At 41.4% G+C, this 21,940-nt stretch overlaps 1 protein-coding gene across 2 annotated transcripts in view; it reads right to left on the bottom strand.

Annotated features, from left to right (window-relative positions):
* Nucleotides 1–21,940, bottom strand: part of TOM1L1 (target of myb1 like 1 membrane trafficking protein) — a 39,413-nt gene that overhangs the window by 1,211 nt on the left and 16,262 nt on the right. The window contains exons 8-15 of one of the 2 annotated variants that reach the window (XM_081109609.1): nt 13,124–13,257; nt 11,481–11,538; nt 10,966–11,083; nt 9,552–9,648; nt 4,451–4,502; nt 3,368–3,473; nt 2,872–2,953; nt 101–165 (exon numbers count right to left, since the gene is read on the bottom strand). In XM_081109609.1, the coding sequence (XP_080965735.1) occupies nt 102–165; nt 2,872–2,953; nt 3,368–3,473; nt 4,451–4,502; nt 9,552–9,648; nt 10,966–11,083; nt 11,481–11,538; nt 13,124–13,257 (711 nt within the window). In that variant the 3' untranslated portion in view covers nt 101. The remainder of the gene's footprint in view (nt 1–100; nt 166–2,871; nt 2,954–3,367; nt 3,474–4,450; nt 4,503–9,551; nt 9,649–10,965; nt 11,084–11,480; nt 11,539–13,123; nt 13,258–21,940) is intronic. The other variant, XM_081109610.1, reaches the window with a different exon arrangement.

Genomic DNA, 21,940 nt, shown 5'->3' with positions numbered 1-21,940 from the left:
AGATGGCCCTTACAAAATGTAAATACTAACTAGAAAAAGTGATAACTACACTGAAATCCTGTAGAATGGGATGAAGGGTGTGTAAATTGGAAGTCTTTACCTTAACAGTCACTATGATTTTGAGTGCCTTTGCGGTGATGAACATCAATTTCTTCATAAATAGCTCTGAAACAAACAAGCCATTGTGGCAAAAGGGTTACATATCACTTTCAAAGTACTATTTTGGCTTTTAACCTGAACTAAAACTCTGGTCCCTTTAGCCATTCAGGCTGTTTAAGTGAATAAAAACAAAAATATCTGCCCTGAATCTTACATTGTAGCTTTCTTAGATCCTAATGGTGCAGTTCCTCTGCATCTTAACAATATGTGTATTGTATAGTCAATTCACTTTAATTGCGATTTAATGAAAAATATGGCTAAAATTTGGACAGTTTGCTTGTGCTTTTTAAAAGAAAAATTGTTCAGCTTTTCCTGGTTTTAAAACATAAAATATATTAACTTTAGTTTATATAACCTGTGTTAATACAGTCCAAGTTCCTGAGCCACCTTTAGCTTAAATGTCATCTTTGTACTTTATATATAATATATATAATATATAATAATTTTTCTATGACAGGCTTCATTCAACTCTTTATATATGTCTTATATGTCTGCGGCTAGAAAATGTATCATTCATATACTAGTACATGGCTGAAGAAAAATGTAAAAATCACTGAAGTCTTGGTCATCAATATCACAAAGCCCTCGCATGGTCCAGATATTTTTAAAAGTTTCCCTAATAAGTATTGTCTTCATTTTCCACAAAACTATTTCAACCTCCTTCACTCTCAAGTCTCTTATCTCCCTCCTCTCACTCTGAGTCAGAAACCCCACTTCTTAATAAATCAAATGCCTTGATATGGATACTTCCTCATCTTCCCGTCACTGAATCTTCAAGTCTGTTTTCATCTGCATCACCATTTCCTTCTGGGATCCTTTCGAGCCCTGGCTTCTCAAACACTTACCTCCTTTAGTTATTTCCCTTCCCCAACCGAATCTTTAACCTCTCCCTGCCTACTGGATCCTACCCCTCAGCATTCACAGATGCTCCAGCATCAACAATATAGTCCCTAACCCTGTGTCTACTTGGTAATCACCTCAGTAACCCGCTAGCTTCCAAACCATTTCCCAGCATCCCTTCGTGTTTAAGTTTCTGGTGTCTGCACTTACTGTCGCTACTGCATCTCTTATTAATGCACTGAAATTTGCCTTTTGTCCCCATCCATCTACCAAAATGGCTTTTACTAAAATCACTAATGAGCCTGGCCGATGTGGCTCAGTAGTTGAGCCTTGACCCATGAACCAGGAGGTCACAGTTTGATTGCCGGTCAGGGCACATGGTGTTGCAGTAGGGGGCATGCAGGAGGCAGCTGATCGATGATTCTCTCATTGATGTTTCTATCTCTATCTCCCTCCCTCTCTCTGAAATTAATAACATTTTTTTAAATCAATGATTTCCAGTTATTTAATCCATTACCTAGTTGTCAGTCCTCATCTCACTTGTCCTCTCACTGAAGTTCATCACAGTTGTGCACTCCCTTTTTGGTTTCCAAATTGCAATTTCCATGTCTGATAACAGGTTCCCTGTTGCTCCCTTTGCTCTTAGCTTTGGCTTTTCTGTGTCCTGGAATGTACCAAACCTCTCTCCTTGGGGCCTTTGTACCAGGTGTTCCCTCAAATACCTCCACATGCCAGGCAGGTCAAATGAGTGGATGCAGGGGGCAAGGCCAAGGGGCCTGGTGGACTGCAGAACCTACCTAATCTTAAGGAGACAGCCACTCCGTAACCCCAACCTATTGCTAGCATGTGAAAATGTAGGCCTGGCATCTAAATCCATAGGTCCAGATATCTTTGGAAATATCCCAGTGTTTAACTGTTGGCTATTAATTTTTAAATGCATATCGTATATTCTGCACAGCTGTAAGCAAAGATACAGCGTGCATGCTGCCAGTTTCTGAACAATGATTTCTATAAACATACTTTGACCATTTTTAACAATTTGGGGGTTAACCTTCAGTCAATTAAAATATATTAAAGCTCTAAAGAGCCTACCATCCCCGAAATATTTTTATACACTTGACCTATAGGATATCAAAAAATAATGGTGCCTTAAGGATTTCAAGTTAAGTAATTCTTTTAAAATATATTTTATTGACTTTTTACAGAGAGGAAGGGAGAGGGACAGAGAGTTAGGAACATCGATGAGAGAGAAACATCAATCAGCTGCCTCCTGCACACCTCCTACTGGAGATGTGCTCGCAACCAAGGTACATGCCCTTGACCGGAATTGAACCTGGGACCTTTCAGTCCGCAGGCCGACACTCTATCCACTGAGCCAAACCCGTTAGGGCAAGTTAAGTAATTTTTACTAATGCTTTATTAATTCATTTTAAGCACACTGTTGTCATACGTAGTGAAGACTAACACCAAGTTCTTATATGAGTTTTGGGGAGGATTAGGAGTCAAAGCACAGCTAAAATATCCCATCAGTGTGGTGTTGCTATGTCATTGATCAGTGACTAGTGCCCTTCTCAATCAGGAGAAAACCCAAGTTTCTGCCAAGCCATCCACGAGGAATCCATTAATGCACATGATGGTTCCGGTTACTTCTTAATGTGCAACCCGAGCTTTTTTATTTTTCAGTCACAAGGCCAAGAACGGTAAGACCATTAAGAGCAACAGCTCCCATAAAACCTCATAAGTCATTTTTAATAAGGTCATCAATTTGTGCCAAGATCTAAGCAAAGTTAAATATATAAGCAAGCCCTGTTAGCTCTGCTACCAAAGGGAACCGAGACAAAAAATAAATTAATCATTCTGAAAATGACTTACTCTGTCCTGACAGCAGGAGCTAAGGGATCAAACTCCATTACCTCGTAGTAATTGGGTAGCTGGAGATCATTCTTTGTCATCGCTTTAGGCAAAAAAAAAAAAAAAAAAGGCAGTAAACACACTGTGCTTTTCAAGGGAATACGCACAATTAGTATTCTTATGATTTAGACTTCAAACATAAGATCCTAACAAAGACTGACAACGGAAACAAATACACTGCCATTCTAATACTACTCCCATGGCAACAAATCTATACAACAAAAGGATTTCAAACTTCAGCTAACGGTTCATTTACCCTCAGTGCTCAAAATACAATATTCAGCACAACCCAAGCACTTCTATAATTTCCTAATGTCAGAATGGTATTTACCCTGAATTTACATCATGGAACTTAAAAATGCAAACAAACTCCTCTAATTTTTCGATTACCAATACATCTCTCGCAGACTCACATTCAGTTTTCCCTTGTTAGTGCAAATAATAGGGTCCTGAGTACCTGGGTGGTTGGCGGGCAAGGCTGGCAGTGTCTGGTTTGACGGTGTGGCTGGAACGGTGTGTAGACTCACCGGCTGTAATAACACTGAATTTTGATACACTGGAAGCTGAAGAGGACAGAGTGCATATTCAAATCAACATTCTACAGTAAGTTTCCCTTTTTTGAAATTAGATTCTGAGGCTTCCAAGGGGCACTATTCCAAGAACCGTATGTTCTTGACAGGAATTAGTAATTCTGAGCTACTACTTTAGTTTTTTAAGTAATAACCACTTATAAAATTTACTGCGTTTCTGTCTGTCTTCATGCCATTACACCTCATTTCCCGTGTAAAACTCTGAAGAAACATGTTGCTTTAAAAAAATAAAAGCAGGAATATACAGGGTGGGGCAAAAGTAGGTTTACAGTTGTTGGTATGGAAAATAATACAATAATAAAAACAAAAACTTTCACTTACAACTGTAAACCTACTTTCGCCATACTGTTTACCTCAATCCAGATTTAGTGGTTTTACTAAATATACAATCTCAAACAGGAACAAACATATCTTGACCCTATAGAAAGGCATAGAGTGACATGTGGAATCTAAATAACGGACAAACAAAACAGAAACACATAGATACAGAGAACTTTTTTGATAGTTGCCAGATGGAAGGGGGCCTGGAGAGATGGGTGAAAAGGCGGAAGGGATTAAGAAATATAAGTTGCCAGTTATAAAAACAGTCATAGGGATGTGAAGTACTAGTACAGCATAGGGACTACGGTCAATAATATTGTAACAATTATGTGTGGTGTCCGATGGGTACTGGACTTATCAGAGTGATCATCTTATAAGTTAAATAAATGTCTAATCACTATGCTGTACACCTGAAACTAATATAATATTGTAAGTCAACTGAAACTTTACAAAATCAAAAGAAAAAAAAAAGATTAAGACAATAAGGAAAAGTCCTAATAAGGCCTACATCAATACATTATAAATTCAAAGAGACATTGAGAAAAACATTAGAATTAATGACCAGCAGTTCCCTTTTGGCCATGACAATCGGACTAGGTGCACTGCCAGGAAAGGGTTTCATTACTTACACTCTCGTAAGTGTGACTTGAGTCGGGGTTTTGGCTGGTCCTTTGGGCAAACCTAGGATAGTGTGATAACACAGCATGATTACCCTACAGTGAGAACACAAATGCAGAAAGTAAGATGACTTTCCTGGTCTAAAAATGAAACGTCAAATGTACCTTCAGACTGTACAAAAGCATTAATTTTACAAAACAATTCCAACTGCTTTCCATGCCCACCAGGTCACGATGCCCAATTGCCCCTTGGCAGTGGGAGCCCCAAGACGCTGGTGTACGCGCAGTACACTGTGAAAACAGAGCCTTCAGTCTTTCCATCAGAGTAGCTCCCACACCGCCATTTCCTGAAGGTGGAGAGCTGATGCAGAGTAGAGGTTAGGAAGGAACAGGAGGGCGCTGGCTCTGGGTCAGGTGGAGTAATCACACTTGGCCTTGTCTCTCCCACTAAATGCAGCTAGAAAACCTGGGCAGAACGAATGCATGGAGCAAATATTTGAGGACTGAAAAGTAAATAGCTAAAGGCTGACTTGGAAAGAAGACAAGAATTTGAGTATCACTGGCAAACTTACCATTTTTTCTCCTCTGGTGTTCCCTAGCCGAATGCAATGTAGCCTACAACCCAGCAGGGGGCCGTTAAGCCAGACAAGAGCTCTAAAAGAAGCCTTCTAATTCTAGCTAAGGAGTAGTGTGCTCAGGGTTGGAAATCCACCCCCCCCCCCATCTCTCCCCCCACCTCCCGCCTCTCTTCTCTCTGTTCTCACACCCCTAACCCTTGGCAATCCCAAGTTGGCTGCAGTGGCATCATGGGTAGCAGGGACCTGGAGGGGTTTAAAACCCTGAGTGAGGGGAACCTTCCTCTCCAACAGGTAGACTGTGATCCCAACAGGATGGGGTGAACCTCCCTTGCTTCTTTTTATCCCCTCTGTCCTGCCATTTGGTCCCAGACACAGTAACACCGAAGGAAGGGCACGGCACAGTAAACCTCCAGCTTCTGAGTGGAGAGCCAAAAAGGGAGTCCTGGGAAGACAAAGTATCAGCGAAACCACAAAGAGGGACAAATTCGGAACAGCAAACTCAGAGTTGTTTGTGAAATCCTGGGCTCACCCTCTGGTCTGTGACTCTGTGGATCTGCTCCCAGTCGGGATGCCAAAGGTAATGAGAACTGGACACAGCCTGCCGTCCAGACCTCAGGCTGACCACTGAGGGAGGCACAGGTGAGACAGCTGAACAGGCTGCAAAGCTTAGCCGCGTGGGAACCCCGGCATACAGAGGGCAGGTTAAACGGTGGCATGAAACTAGCAAGGCTGTCTGCCTACTAATATCAAAGTACCAGCATCCTCAATAGGATTTAAATAAGAGCAAGTATCTCATAACATTAAAAAAGTCCAATATACAACCCAGACTTACTAGGCATTTGAAGAACTGGAAACATTTCAAGTGGCTCCTTGAAAGCCAGATCGACAGAAGTTGATATCATAAGGACACAGGTGCTGAAATTATCTAAGATTTTAAAGCAGCTCTTACTACAAATGCTTCAACAAGAAACTGCACTCTTGAAAAAAAAAAAAAAAAGAAACATAGAAACCTCAGCAAAGAAACACAAGATATGAGGAGTCGAATGGTAATTTTAGAGTTGAAAAATACAGTAACTGAAATTTAACAATAACTATGGAACGAACTCAACAACATATAGGGATGACAGGAAATAATCAGTGAACTTGAACATAGATCTATAGAAATTATCCAATCTAAAAAACAGGAAAAAAAATAAAAGTGAGAAAAGCAATGAACAGACCCTAGGGTTCTATGAGACAATGACAACAGATCTATGATTGGTGTCAACAAGAGTCCCAGGACAGCAGAAAATGTGTAATGTTGAAAAAACATTTTTAAGTATTTCAAATAATAAGGGCTGAAGACTTCACAATTTTGTTGATAGACATAAACTCACAGATTCAAGAAGTTCAGGAGATGCCCTAACCGGTTTGGCTCAGTGGATAGAGTGTCGGCCTGCAGACTAAAGGGTCCCGGGTTTGATTCCGGTCAAGGGCATGTACCTTGGTTGCGGGCACATCCCCAGTGGGAGGTGTGCAGGAGGCAGCTGATCGATGTTTCTCTCTCATCGATGTTTCTCTCTCTCTATCCCTCTCCCTTCTGCTCTGTGGAAAATCAATAAAATATATTTAAAAAAAAAAAGAAGTTCAGTAGAGTCAGGTGAATGATGGCTCCCCAAAAATATGACCTTGTCCTAATTCCTGGAACCTAAGAATGTTATCTTATTTGGAAAAAGGGTCTTTGCAGATGTATTTAAGTTAAAGATTTTGAGACGACAATATCATCCTGTGTTATTCAAATGGGTCTTGAATCCAATGACAAGTGAGCTTGAAAGAGACAGCAGTGGGACTTTTAGAGAAAATGGCAATGTGAAGGTGCAGGCAGAAAATGGAGTGATGTAGTGACATGCCAAAGAATGCAGCCCCGTGGGGTGTGTGGTCCTGAATCTTAGACTTTCAGCCTCCAGAGCTATGAGAAAATAAGTTCCTGTGGTTTTAAACCGCCGAGTTTGTGCTCATTTTTTTTTTAATGGTAGCCACAGGAAACTAATACACTCAGCAAATCCAAAACAGCAGAAACTAAAATCCAGGCACATCATAATCAAACTGTTCAAAATTAGAAGAAAAAAAAATTCTTGAAAGCATAATCAGAGAAAACACAGTATCTATAGAGGACAACACTTTGAATGAATGTAGGTTTCTCATTAGAAATCATTTAGGTCATAAGACAGTAAACAATGTTTAAAAACTGCTGGAAGAAAAATGAACTGTTAACCCAGAATTCTATATCCAGTGAAAATATCCTTCAGGAACAAATATTCAATAAGACATACTCAAGTGAAGTAACACTTAAGATTTTCGCTTCTGATAAACCTGCTCTAAAAGAATGGCTAAAGGAAATTCTACAGAGAGAAGGGAAATTATCCTGGGAGAAAATAAAGGAGCAACAGAGATGGTAAATATTGCATAAATATAATAGACTATTTGTCTCTTCTTGAGTTTTTTGAAATATACAGGGTGTCCCTAAAAAATGTATACACACTAACAGCTGACAGTTCATTTGATGTTTCTTTCTTTTCAGATTTAACCCACTGGAGTTAATAATGATTCAAAGTGTGTATACATTTTTTGGGACACCCTGTATTTGTGGGTTGCAAGCAAAATTATAATATTGTCTAGTGATAGTTTTTATCTCCAATGTATACATATGTAATATCTATGATAACTATAATTTAAATGGGGGAATCTATATGGTGATAAGGCTTCCACATTTCACTTCAAATGGCCAAATACTGTTTCTAAGTAGACTTAAAAGTTATGTATATTGCAATCCCTAGAGTAATCAGTTCCTGCCCCCATATAGAAACTATACAAAGATACAGTCAAAGTCACAATAGGTAAAGTGGAATGCTGAAAAAAATATTCAAATAATTCAAAGTATGCACGAAACAGAGGGGGGATAAAGGAACACAGAGAAAACATTACACAATCATAGATCTTATTCCAAACATATAATTACATTGAATGGAAATGGTCTAGCCATACCAATTAAAGACAGGAATTACGAGAATACATGAAAATGCATGGCACAACTATTTGCTATCTACAATAAACTCACTTCAAATATTTGGGTATAGTTAAAAGAACAAAGATGGAACAAGATATACGATGCAAGCAAACACCAATTGAGAGAAAGCTAGAGTTGCCGTATTAATACCAAAGTAGACATCAGGGCAAAGAAAATTACAAGGGACAAAGGGGGACATTACATAATGATAAAAGGATCAATTCACCAAGAAAATATAACAATCCTAAATGCATATGCCCTTAATAACAGAGCTTCAAAATACATGAAGCAAACACCAATTTTACACAATCTTTTCAAGAACTGCGACATAAGGGAGTTATTTTGGTGATGGTTACATGAATCTGTATATATGTTAAAATTCCTAGAACTGTACACTAAAAAGGGTTGGGTGTCAATTTTGTCATAAAGGAAATAAAAAAAATTAAAGCGCAGAAAGAAAAAAGAGAGCAGGCACTCAAATCAGACCCTTTTGAATTTGAATCCCATGTATGCACTAGTTGGGTAACCTTATTTTCTTCATTTGTAAAATGAGAGTGATGGGGTATCTACCTCAGGCCTTTAGGGAGCACTTCTAAGAAATTAATAGGCATTTCTTATTCTTCTTAGCCTGTTGCCTGATGGTAGTGGCTATAAATATGACTTATGACTTTATCCCTTCATCACTGTTTTTTATCCTTTCTGTTATGAATAATTTCAGCACTCATGTGTTCTGTGATAAACACATTATACTGCAAACACAGAGGGATGGAAAATCTCAAGACCGTAAGACATTAGGATGGTTTGTTTTGCCTCTGCTGCTGAATCAGAATTTAGTGGCCAGAGCCACCCAAGAGATCTTCATGCATAAGAAGACCCATGAGATCACAGAGTACAATAAGCAGCTATTAGCTAGAATTGCTACTCAATAGCTATATGAACTGGGACAAGTTCTATTACCTAAGTTTCAGCCTTTCCTCCCATAAAATGAGAATAATGGTAACAGCATTGACCCAAGAACTTTTGCAAGGATTAAATGAAATGAACAAAACACTTAGCAAAGCACCTGGCACATAGCAAGTCCTTGGTTACTGGTGTGGCCGTTACTCTTCATGATTCTGAACCTCATTTCCCTTCTCCTTCCTTTGTCATTGTATTTCCTCTACTTCCTGTTACTACGTTAAAACGAACAGATACAGAGACAACTCATTGAAGGCTTATTACCTACCAAGTGCTATATGAGGAGGTAACATACAGCATCTCACAGAATCTTTGTAAGATCCTAGGAAGTATTCTTCGAAGAAACGGAAGGCTCACGCTGGGTAAGTATCTTATCCAAAGTCACAGAGCTAGTGGGAAGTAGCATGCTGAGGTCCTGACTCAGGTCTGTCTGTTCCCCAAGTCTCTGGTTTTCCTACTGTGTCATGCTTTCTGGAATATGAGGAGTCAGAAAGAGGAGGTGTTGGTTCTCAAGTATGACGGACATACTTACATGGCTGTGTCTGTGTTTTCCAAGGCTAGCAGATCCATTTGTGGGCGAGGACTGGGCTGCAAGCTGTTCATTATCACAGGAGTTGGAGAGCTGAAACCTAGGACGCAAAATGGACTTGTTGTTTGGCTTGAAACATTTTGTCGGTAACTTTTCTGTTGGCCTTTCCATGGGGGATGGGGGGGGGAGGGTAAGAGGAGAGAGAGAGATTTCTGTCACCATAAAATTATGGAATTTCCTCAAACAGAAATTAAAGAGCCTCGTTTAGAGTAACTGGGAAGAGAGAAATTCCCTGCCACAAGGAGAGGTTGTTGAGAAGGTGACAAATGTTATTGTGCTGGATTTTCTCAAATCCCAAGCTGATCAGGAATGGATGAGATTTTGCATGTCTTGTTCTGCCAACTGCCAAAGGAAAAATCTATTGTATATACAGAGCTCTACCCTGACCTCCCCAAATTCTTAACTTCCCATGTTAAGTGAGACACCTCAAAGAAAGTAACTATCCCCCCCTTCCCCCCGCTTGCCCCCGGCAAATGCCTGATAAAAATGTAAGAACATTTTTTAATGAAATAAACTCCACACATCCCACTGGTCTACTAAGCAAGCAGCCAACATTTCAGAAATGAAGGAAGTTACAAGAAAACCACAAATTCAGTGATACCAAATATTCTGGAAAAGCCTCCTAATATAGAAAAACAAACCGATTTCAGTTTGGCAAAAGCTTTGGACATCAGCATTTCTCATTATCCTTATTTTGTAATTTACCCAGATTTTTTGATAGAATAGTAGGACGTAACAAATAAAATAGATAAGATAGGTGACCCCAAGCCAACATTTCATTTTATAAACATTATTCCTTTACCTTCACAGAAACCCATTAAAATAACCATTGTTCTGACTTGATAAGGTAGGAAAGTCTCAGAGGTTAGGTGACTAAGAGGTGGCAGAACTGAGATTTCAACTTGGACTCTCCTCTGACTCAAAATCCTGTGTTTCCTCCTCTACATTTCGCCACTGTGTGGATAAGGCCTCACAATTCCTGAATTTCTCTACATCAAATACTCCCTTATCTGATGCTGTATGGCAGAGAAACCCAAAGACAATAGTGTGTGGGTTCAGAGGAGACTTGAGTACTGGCCATGGAACTGAACAACGTCTACAACGCAGGCCATGGGAATTCCAGGAGATTCTAAGCTAGAGGGATGAGTTTCAAGGACCTCCTCCCCCAGTCACATCTCTTTCCTGTGCTGGGCATGACCCAACACCCATTGGCCAAGGAATAATTACATCTCCTGATATAGGCCTGCTATTCAGACTGAAGCCAGTCCTTCTCTGGTTGCATTTAATCATGAAACCAAGGAGATCTGTTTCACCTTAAGCTCTTCTGCTGGCCTAAAAGCCCGGCATGCTTGCTTACTTAAGTGTGAAAGCTGAGCATTCATGGCGTTGACCTCCTCCAGAGTAGCCCTATGATTCGGAGTGCTGGGACTTAGGTCAAGAAGATCACAGGATGGGGCAGAAGGTTCCGTGGCAGCCTGAAAACAAAGCAAACACAAACATAATTTGGAAAAACTTTGGCAGGTCGTTTATCACTTAGGCTTTCTCCCTGGAAGCTTTCCTTTGGAGAAAAGAAGATCCTATTTGGATGCATCTTGAGGGAGAATTCTCCATTACATAGACAACATGAGTACTAATTACATCTCACTCTCTACATGGGTTCCTGCTTAATTAGAGCATCTTTTAATGACCTCTTATTAGTAATTTGATGACATCAAGTTATGGAGGCAAGTACTCTATACCACCAAAACCACCCCAATTATTAAGGAATGAGTCTCCTCTTTTTTAAGAGTTATTTTAACATAAGCCTTGCTCCATACTATACAATTTGTAAACTATTCAATTGTGTAGTTTATAACATTTCTATTCACTTACATTGGTGTCTTCTCTCTGATTATTTTGCTCCAAAATCCTTTGTTGGTTTCGAGTAAACCTGTTTGAATTAGCAACATGGAAACATTGAAAAGAAAATGGATAAGAAAATGCTACAATATGGGAAGGGAAGAAGGGGGAATATCTTATGTGGAGAAAATGGGAATATGCAAATTCAGATTATTAATATGCAAATATTTAGGAACAAAGACAACAAGCTTCATCACCACTCAATTCCCAGTAAAGTACTTTAATCACTTTTTTTTCAGTTTATAGAGGTAATGAATGATGCCTTTTGAGAAAACAGCAAGAATATGGAAAAGTATTAAAAATAATAAAATTCCATCCCTAGAAATGGTCCCTAATCATTTCTATCACCTAGAAACTGTCCTTAACATTACAATGTATTTCCTCCCATATGTTTTTCTGGAGGCTAATCTATTTCAAACTTAATAGAAATTATACTTTACATATTTCTGTATCCTAATTCAATTACTTTGCAAGGATTTTTCTAGTTATTCAGAAGTTCAATTTTTAGTGGTTGCATATTTTACCTTATGAACGTACCACATATTTAACTTGTCTTATTATTCCCAAATACTTAAGGTGTTTCCAATTTGGCCATTATAATTTTCCATTGAAGATTTAAATACATTTATTGTATTTTCACTATCTTCATTTTTATAAGACATTTGATACCTACTAACAATATTGAGCTTTTATTATGTTTTAAAATTTTATACTTCTCATACATTGGGGGTAAAGGAGGAATAGTTAAATAAACAAACAAAGTAATGGCTTTGAAAAAATAGTAAAAGTTGAAGGTAGAAGCACAAGGTTCAAGTACCAGCATTATTATCAAATAGCCATATGACCATGGATATGACTTCCTGATCCTTATTTCAACCACTTCATCAGAAAGTTTTTCTCAGGGGTAAGATGTCAGCAGATAATACAGGTGGATGAATGTGGAAATGCTTTGCAAGCTAAGAGAGGCTTTAGAAACATGGAATTAACTCTATGACACATCAACTCTGTGAACCTAAACACTTTAAAGTTGAAAAGTTTCCAGTTCATTGAACCATGCACTTGGTTTTAAGGATTTTTCCCTTTCTAAAACACATGATTTTTCTCCCGTCGACTTCTACCATTGGCTTCTTATAGGCTAGTGTGTGCCGAGTATGAACACCCTTCACAGGTCCAGCCTTGAGCAACAAAGTTCCATTTCCTTATTTGCACAACTATTTTTATACGTTCACATAAAAAATTTCCTCATTGGCTGCTCTGGTTTTTCACAGACTATTTTCTCCACATAAGATATTCCCCCCCTTTCCTTCCCTTCCCTTCCCTTCCCTTCCCATATTCTTCTCCATCTCAAACTCAAGGCCAACTTCACATTCCCTGAGACTTTGTTTATAGCACTCATCTATTCGAGAGCCCAGGACTGCTCATTCTCCCAGGCCGTATCACAGGCTCCCAGAAGGCCAGGACCAAGATCCCTATCTTGGGAGGAAGGCGGCCTTGTTCTGAACCTGTTCTTGATCTTCCTGAGTGTTCACCTTGTAGGCCCTCTAATAAGAACGCTGAGTAACTGGTGGTGAAACCAGACTTGGAGGAGGGTTGAAGAGACTGCACCGTCTGCTCACCTCTCATAGCCAAGGATGGCATTATTCAGATCCTCATTCACTTGGATGAGCTCAATAGTTACGTCTTCATTCTCCACCACCACGAGCAGGTCCATGATTCGCTCCTGCATCTCCCGACCCGTCTTGTAAAGTTTCTGTCAAAGAGAGGAGAGAGCTTTCTTCTTCCATGCTTAGGAATGTTCTATAAAGACAACTGATTCACCAATCCGTATACACCTGTGACCAACTCCCTCCACCTCCAGTCACCGACGGGAGATTACCAAATATTTAATTATGGATAGCTCATCATTCCTGTGAGAACACAGTGAGTTATAAGTGATTATGTTTTCCTCTAAAAATCAAAACAGGTGTCATGAGGACAAATTGGTGCACTGCATGGAACACAGGACTTGAAATTAGAAGCAGAATATGGGACTTCTAGATGGACTGCTTATTAGCTGTACTGTTGGGGACATCACTTGTTTCTTTAATCTCGATTTTCTCATTTGATAAATGAAAACTATACTACTTGCCACGTCTGTTTCAAGAGCTGACATTTAAATAAAATGAGGAGGATGAGGGAGGTAGGGGAGCGTAAAAGGGGGATAAATGGTGATGGATGGAGACTCGACTTGGAGTGATGAACACACAATACAGTGCACAGATGATGTGTTGTAGAATTGTGCACTTGAAACCTGTATAATTTTGTTAGCCAGAGTCACCCCAATAAATTCAATAAAAAGGAAAGAAATAAAATAAAATGAGATGTGCATGGTGAGGAATTCTGTAGCCACAAAGCACAACGTACAACAGAAAATATGTCATTCTTAGAGATAGTGATAGAAAGTAGTTCAACATTTACAGCAATGTGATTTTCCCATTATTGTTTCACTTAAACAAACATTTAAAACTTACAGCTACAGCAACACATTCCAAGATAAACGGAACCAGGATTTTAAAAGGAGTGCTGGATAATATCTTTATTCGAATGACCTAGAATCCCAGCAGTGAGCCAGGGCTCCACTCCCCAAACCAGCTGTTGCCCGTGAGCCTCAGAAGCATCTACAGCTGGTGCTGAGGGTCTGGGAATCTACCCTTTTTTTTTTTTAAAGAAGCATCAAAAGTGTTTCTTATACACACTGACATTTGCAAACTACTGCCTTACAACTGACCTCCTCCTAGGCAAACCTCCAAGTAAGCTTGAGGAGTAGAACACGGACAGTGATATTTCTTCAAATCCACCTTGGCTGGAATTTGCCCACGTCATAGTCTACTAACATCACGCAAAAACACAGAAATGTTTCCCCCTTTCAAAATGGAAGCGGCGGGGCTTGCTAAGTCATTGCACTGTTCCATTATCTGATATTTTTCCCCTCAAGAAAGACTCGCTGAAAAACTGACGCTTCACGAAACCATTTAGAGTCTCAAACAATCTATTACAAGGCTCTGACAGGAAATCTCTAAATAAATAAATCAAACCATTACCAGCTGCCATTTAGACTCTGAGGGAAAAGCCACTACTCTCCACAAAATCATAACAAAAACATGTGCAAGATAAAGGGAAGTGAAAAGTGGGGGTGAAAAGCGAGACGGACAGATCGATGCCAGATTCTGGGCTTTACACCTGCAACGTGCAGGCAGAAAACGGTCCTGTTTGCTAAATAAAGGCTTGGGCACTCTCAGTTGTGCTAACTAACCTTTTTCTTACAGGTCCAGGTATTACAATATTTTCTGCTCTGTGGGCCCTCTGTTCTCTGTCAAAAGGACCCCGCTCTGCATTAGACCCTGAAAGCACCCATAGACTCAATGTAAAACAAGCCAGCTGAGTTGGGCTCACTGGTATGAGCGAGAAGAGTCTTTAGACTCAGTAGACCAAAGGCCTCTCACATACACAGACCTCACATGGAATTTAGTTACATTTTAGTTTCAGGTTTTTTTGTGTTTTTTAAATCTATAAGACAAAGACAACCAACTATCTCTTAGGGTTGTTGTAAGAATAGGAAATAATTGGAACCCCCTTTCTCCCCCCCAGTGTATGGCATACAGTGGAGAGTCAAGAAATGCATGATGGTTGCATAAGGAGGGATCACTAGAAGCTTAACTAGATAACTAGTACCCTCCTGTTACCTTCACACCAATACCAGGACCCAATATTATGCAAAGGCAAGAACTCAGAACAGCATTTAGTACAATCCCCTGATGAATGAGGACTGTTCCTTTGTTCCTGTGTTTGGGAGTGCACAGAAATTATTCTCCTTGCTCCCTGGCAGCCTTGCTAGAGCAATGTCAAGATCAAGGGACTCCAGTGGCTGTTAGAGGCCTGGGACCAAAAAAAAAATGTAGAAATTAATCTGAAATGAATTTGCAACCAACATCAATAGCCCCCATCACGTGAAGATCCTCCCTTTGCCCTCTGGACACAGACAGAAAGGAAACATGAAAGGAACACCACATCTCTCAGCAGGTTTGCAAAGCAGAGTTCGCCAAACCTCTTCAAAAGCCAGCCCACTCTGATCTTTGCCATTGATGTCTGTCTCCGAGGAGGGCCAAGCCGCCTGGAAACGGTGTAGATCAAGCACCAGGGACCAGAAGGACGGGGCGGACAGCAGGCACCTGCAGGACTGTGGATGTGGGAAGCCAGGGGGCGTGAGCCAAAAAACACAGAGGAACAGCTGCCGCTGCATATGTCCAGCACGGAGCCCCTGGGATTGCCCCCCCTTACACCATATCAAAGTGAAGGCAAGGCTTCTAAGTTAAAGTGAACTGAACAATCAATTCCAAAGTCTTTGGAGCAAAACAAGGAGCTCATTACAGGCTTCCTCTCCTGGCATCCAGAGGGCTGCTACTCCCCCAGAGCTCCCGCTGCACTTTCAACTCCGACTCTGATTGTCCCACATGCACCAACCTGGACAACTCAGTACAAAAGGGAAAGAAAGGCGTCCGAACATCTCCCCTGAAAAAGTTAATACAGGAAGAAGCGTTTACTTGAAAGCCTTCTCTAGAAATAATATCTGCATGGCAAGACTCCTATTATCAGCCCATACCATATTTCCTCTCTCCAGGGCACCGCACCCAGGCTGCCAGAGACCCAAAGAACATCTCTATCTGCTCAAAATAAAAACTACCCCCCACCCTAAAACCGAACATCTCTCAACCTAACTTGTTCCTGCAGTCTCTTCTGCCTTCTACAAGCCCAGCTGAGTGAATGACTAATTGTCAAGATAATCCTCAAGAAGATCAGCTCATTAGAACCCTTCCAACTCTGTCCCAACTACAAAAATTGTCAACATTTGACTTACAGGAAACGTTTGTTTTCATTAACTCCTTAGCCCACTCCACCCCAGGTCTTCACCTGTCTATTGTCTGTGTCCATCGGCTATACCAGTGGTCAGCAAAGTCATTAGTCAACAGAGCCAAATATCAACAGTACAATGATTGAAATTTCTTTTGAGAGCCAAATTTTTTAAACTTAAACTATATAGGTAGGTGCATTGTTATTAACTTAACACGGGGCTATACAATGGCCTATAAAATAAAAGGCCAATATGCAAATCGACCGAATGGTGGAATGACTGGTCACTATGAAGCGCTCTGACCACCAGGGGGAGCGCCGCTCAGCCAGAAGCTGGGCTCATAGCTGGTGAGTGCAGGGGTGGTGGCAGGAGCCTTTCCCGCCTCCCCGGCAGCACTAAGGATATCCAACTGACAGCTTAAGCCCACTGGCCTAAGCCGTTAGTCAGACATCCCCTGAGGGATCCCGGACTGAGAGAGGGCCCAGGCTGGGCTGAGGGATTTCCTGCACCAGGCCTCTCGTTTGCTTATAAATTATTTGGTTATTCTCTTCCTGCCCCTTCCACTCTCAATACCTTACTAGTTCCTGAGTGGTAAAGTCAGTAAGAGTGATCAGGGGAGGATGACTTTTTTAAAATTTTCCTCTCAGGATTTTTTGTCAACTGCTTACAAATTACTCTTACAGAATCAAATTTTACATTCACATGGTTCGAAACATCTCTAATAAGCTAGAGTGAGGCTTTCTCTGGTCGTACTTTGAAAATCTGAGCTCACTTCATTCTGCAGAAGATGAAAACATTCTGTTCCTTCATTCTCCTACTGGGGCTAGGCAAAAACAAGAAAGACTGAAATGGGAGGTAACAGGAAAAGTGAGCTATTCAAGGTCAGAGTAAGTTGGTCCAAAGCCAAGTGCACAAGGCCAAGAAAGCAAATGCAAGAACACATGCAGTAATGCTTCATTCTTGTGACCAGAACAGACACTCTTTAACTCATCAGAATCTTTGTATTCCTCTCTGGGAAACTAAAAGCAATCCCAGGCCTCCCCCACCCCTACCCCCACCCCATAATGAAGTTCACAGTCTACAAGCAACATACTAGTAGTTTTGAGGAAAGATGTTTATTATGCAAAATAGTTTTACTGCCTAAGAGTCTAACAAAGAGTAGGAGTCCCATTAATTAGCAGAGCTTCAGGACGGAACTGTTCCCCATGGATTTGAGAACAGGAGATTCCCAGTAAGTACACTGGATCTGGGCTGGAAAGAAACAAGATGGAACGGGTTCCAAATGAACAGAACAGCTGCTAGAAGGTAAGCACCGATAGACAAAACAGGAAGCAATTCCAAGTGTAGAGGTTGGGTGTAATGTGAACGAATTGCGGTAAGACCTTCCTGATAACAAAATACCTAAAAAAGTTGGATATGATATAAAAATGTTTTAACATGCATGTCTGAACTTTCAAGAAAGTATGAGAAATCTTCAAAGGCTGGAAATAGGATCCAAAGATATGAGAGCCAATAAAGGCATAAGGGCTCAAAAGGCACCCATCTCTAATAATCAAGGTCAATTTCTAATAAACTTGGGAAGCAGGAGACAAAGCCTGAACAAGAAGGGGAGCTGGATCAAAGACCCCTCATGCAGTTTAGATACCTAAATGGTCCCTTCCTGAAATAAGAAATTATATATATATAATCTGCTTCCAGTTCCTGACACGGAGCTCCTAAATCCCCGAGTGACAGGTGCATCTTCTGTTCTAATGCGGGGACTCTTGGTGGGCTCCTACACAGCTTTGGGATGGGGGCTGGTCACCAGAAAGACCAAACCATAATTAGAAGCTTGTAACTTTCAGCCCCACTCTCCATCCTCTGGGAAGGGGAGAGAGGATGGAGATTAGAGTTAATAATTGATCATGTCTCCATGATGAAACTTGTGGGGAAGAAACTTTCCTCCGCCTTCCTAAGGTTCTTCCAGCTGTTCTGACAAGGAAATCTTCATGAGACAAATTAACAAGACAAAATAACCAAATTTAGTTACATACGTATGCATAGGAATGCCACATACTGTACTAGTACATTAGGAAGTCAGGGACAGAAAGTTAAAATGAGAAGTATACAGTATATATAGTATGTGGGCTTTAGCAGAAGTGATGCTATTTTGGGCTAATAATTAGATCAACATGAGACAGATTAACAAGAGAAAGAAACAAATTTAATTACATTTGTCTGGGAACCCTGCCTATACGAAAGGTTCAGTGACAGAAGTTAAAATGAGGTGTATCTGGCATTTAGTGCTAAGGATGACGTAAGGCACTTTGGGGCATCAGAGGAAAGGGCATCCCAGGAGGATCAGAAGGGCAGATACTCAGTAATTAGATGTCTGCCCTGCCCTCTACATAGGTCATAGAACATTATCTCCAGGAATGACTTATTATGGGCAAGGCCCCTAATTTAAATTTTTTTAAGGGAGAGGTAGAAATTTCTCATGAGCCTACAGGGTCTTGATTGGCCCTCAGTTTAAAATAATGCACATGCCAAAGTGGCACACGTCGAGGAGGCCTGTTCTGAACCCTCAAACCTCCATAAAATGCATAAACTATGGGGTCCTCTGGGTTGGTGAATGCATCCAAGTGCTAGGAGGGTGGCGTACCCCAACCCCACAGGGACAGACGCTCGTCTTCAGAACCCTTCTGGGTTTCTTCATTCGCATCCTTTGTAATACCCTTTATAATGATCTGGTAGATAGAAATGTTTCCTTGAGTTCTGTGAGTCATTCTAGCGAATTATCAACCCCCAGGAGAAGGTCTTGGGAATCCCTGGTTTCTATTATAGCTGGTTGGTCAGACGTATGGAAGGCCTGGCCGTGCCATGGGCATCGGAAGTGGGGGCCGTCTTGTGGGTCCTGATGCTAACACCAGCTGGATAGTGTCAGAACTGATTTGTACTATAGGACACCCAGCTGGCGTAGGAGAACTGGGCCCTGTGGGTAGTGTTGGTTTAAACAGTCGAAAAAAACACAAAAGTTTCCTTTCACTCTGTAACCACAAAGGAAAAGGGTGTCTCGGCCTGGACTTTCAGGAGGAGAAGGAAAATAAGTATTTTTTCCCTGAGAATTCTAACAGCCTTATTGCATCACCATCTCTGGGAATGAGACTCCCTGCCTTCCATGCTTAAAAACCCTAGGGAATACTGGTCCTTTTTCCTCTGTCTGCTGAGGTTCCGGGTCCCCTTGAAAACCCCGTTCATTGAGGGACAGTCCTTGTCCCTTGTCCTTTACAGTGTGAACAAAAATGGGGGCCTATGCCATGAACCTGACAAGCTCAGGGGGAACCCATGGCAGGCAGGCCTGCCAAGCTCAGTGACCAAAAGTAACCACACAGGAGGGTCTGATCATAAATTGCTAGTGGGCGAGCCACAGCAGGCAGTCTACTCCCACCCAGGCCTCCAGCTGCCGTAGCAAAGCCAGTCTTCACCGCCAGTGAGCCCTGACCTGTTCTTATGCATCCAGGATAACACAGCTTCGCGATGTCGCAGGACTTTTCTTTTCTAGACCCTTCGCTGGCACAACCGCAGGCCCCAGAGCACAAGATCACCACAGCCAGAGACCAGAGAACCCTTCCTTGTTATCTTGTTCCCCAAATGCCAGTTCCATATACTGTAAATGTTAATGATTAACCATCCTGTACCCACCAATGTAAAAAGGTGTGTTTCTCCATTTTTGCTTTTTATCCAATCCTACTGATTTCCCTGCTATGCTTTCTCCCACCTCGTGATGCATTTTATGTATCTTCCTGGGTTTTTTTTTTTCTTTGATTCTAAGTGCAGAAAAGAAAGTGGCAAACTCCATTCACAGAAGCATTTTCTCAATCTGTTGCAATTTTGCTTCTGGGCATGTCTTCAAAATGAAGTGTCAAATAAACTCTTATAAAATTTTTCTATAGGCTATACTTTCTTTGGTCAACAATAGCCATACCGGAAGTTCCTGAAGGGTCTCTTTTGCCTGGGTGAGGCTGTGGGTTCCTCCCTCAGTCTGATGCCACCTGTGTTATTGGACACTGAATATTCTCCCTCTTCTGCTCTCCTAATGGTCTAGGCCAGGGGTGGGCAAATGTTTTGACTCGAGGGCCACAATGGGTTCTTAAACTGGACCGGAGGGCCGGAACAAAAGCATGGATGGAGTGTTTGTGTGAACTAATATAAATTCAAAGTAAACATCATTACATAAAAGGGTACGGTCTTTTTTTTTCCCGGCCCGCGGGCCGTAGTTTGCCCACGGCTGGTCTAGGCTCTCCTGTGATCCGAGGGAGTTTATTCTTAGTTTCATATTCCTTCTGCCATTTCACAGGGATTTGGGGAATAAGAGGAGGTAAGTTTATTATTTCCGTGAGCTTTCAGAAACTGTGATTAGTTAGCCCAGCCAGAGTGGCTCAGTGGACGGAGCATCCTCCCGTGCACCAAGAGGTTGCTGGTTCAATTCTGGTCAGGGCACATGTCCGGGTTGCAGGTCCCAGGATCCCCAGGAGGGACGTGTAGAAACATGGGATGTTTCTTTCTCATCAATGTTTCTATCTCTCCCTTTCCCTTCCTCTGTCTCTCAAAATCAAGAAAAACATATTTAAAAAAACAGAAACAAAAAAACCTGTGGTTATTAGCTGGTTTTGAAAAAAGAAATAGATGTCTGTTTCACAACTCACACAGTTGACCTCTGATAGTATTATCACTTCTTCACAGATGCACTCCTACCCTCAAAATATGCCCTGGGGACGCTCAATGCCAGTGGGCCCTCACTGCCTCCCACCTCGATGATGTCCCAGCCAGGAGCATGCCAAAGCCTCCCAAGCCCCTGGGGTTACCTGGGGAGGCCAGGGAGCTAGCATTAAGTGGGGGTTCTAACTCCATTGATCTGAATAGTTGGGACAGGTGTGAGAGAACCCCTGAAAACATTCTCCATCATCTAGCTTTGCTGATTTTGTTTTTAAGATCCTTGTATCAGATAGGCTCCTTGTCCTTGATCTCCATAGATTCAACCAGTTCTTTTAGACTGAGGTGTGATACTGTGATATAAGAAGAAATATAGATTTGGTCTTCAACCCTAGTTCCTAGCAAAGAAGTTCTAAAACCCTTGGAATTTCCTGAGTGGTCAGGGTGAGAGGCATCTATTGTTATTTATAACAAGCTCCTTTCAACCCTACCAGAGTTTATGCTAATGAGGTGACTCTTGGAAGAAGGGGGTTTGCAGCCAAGGAGACCAATCCTGGGATTAGAGGGTTGGAGCTTTCACTCCATCCCTGACCCCCAAGGAGGGGACGAGGGCTGAGGATTGCTTTAAACACCAATGGCCAAATGATTGAATCAATAATGGAATATCCGAAAAAATTCTAAATAAATAAATGGGTTCTGAGAGCTTCTGGGTCAGTGAACACATCCAGGAGCCGGGAGGGTGGTGCACCCCAATTCTATGGAGACAGGAGCTCCTGACCCTTCCAGACGTCATCCTGTGTACCTCTTCATCAGGTAGCCAAATCAGACAGAGGTGTGGGTTACCTGAGGGCCA

Source organism: Myotis nattereri (assembly GCF_964212035.1).
Source record: "Myotis nattereri genome assembly, chromosome: 16".
NCBI lineage: Eukaryota > Metazoa > Chordata > Mammalia > Chiroptera > Vespertilionidae > Myotis > Myotis nattereri.
Note: the sequence above shows the minus strand (reverse complement) of the source record. Positions and strands in the feature narration are given on the sequence as shown.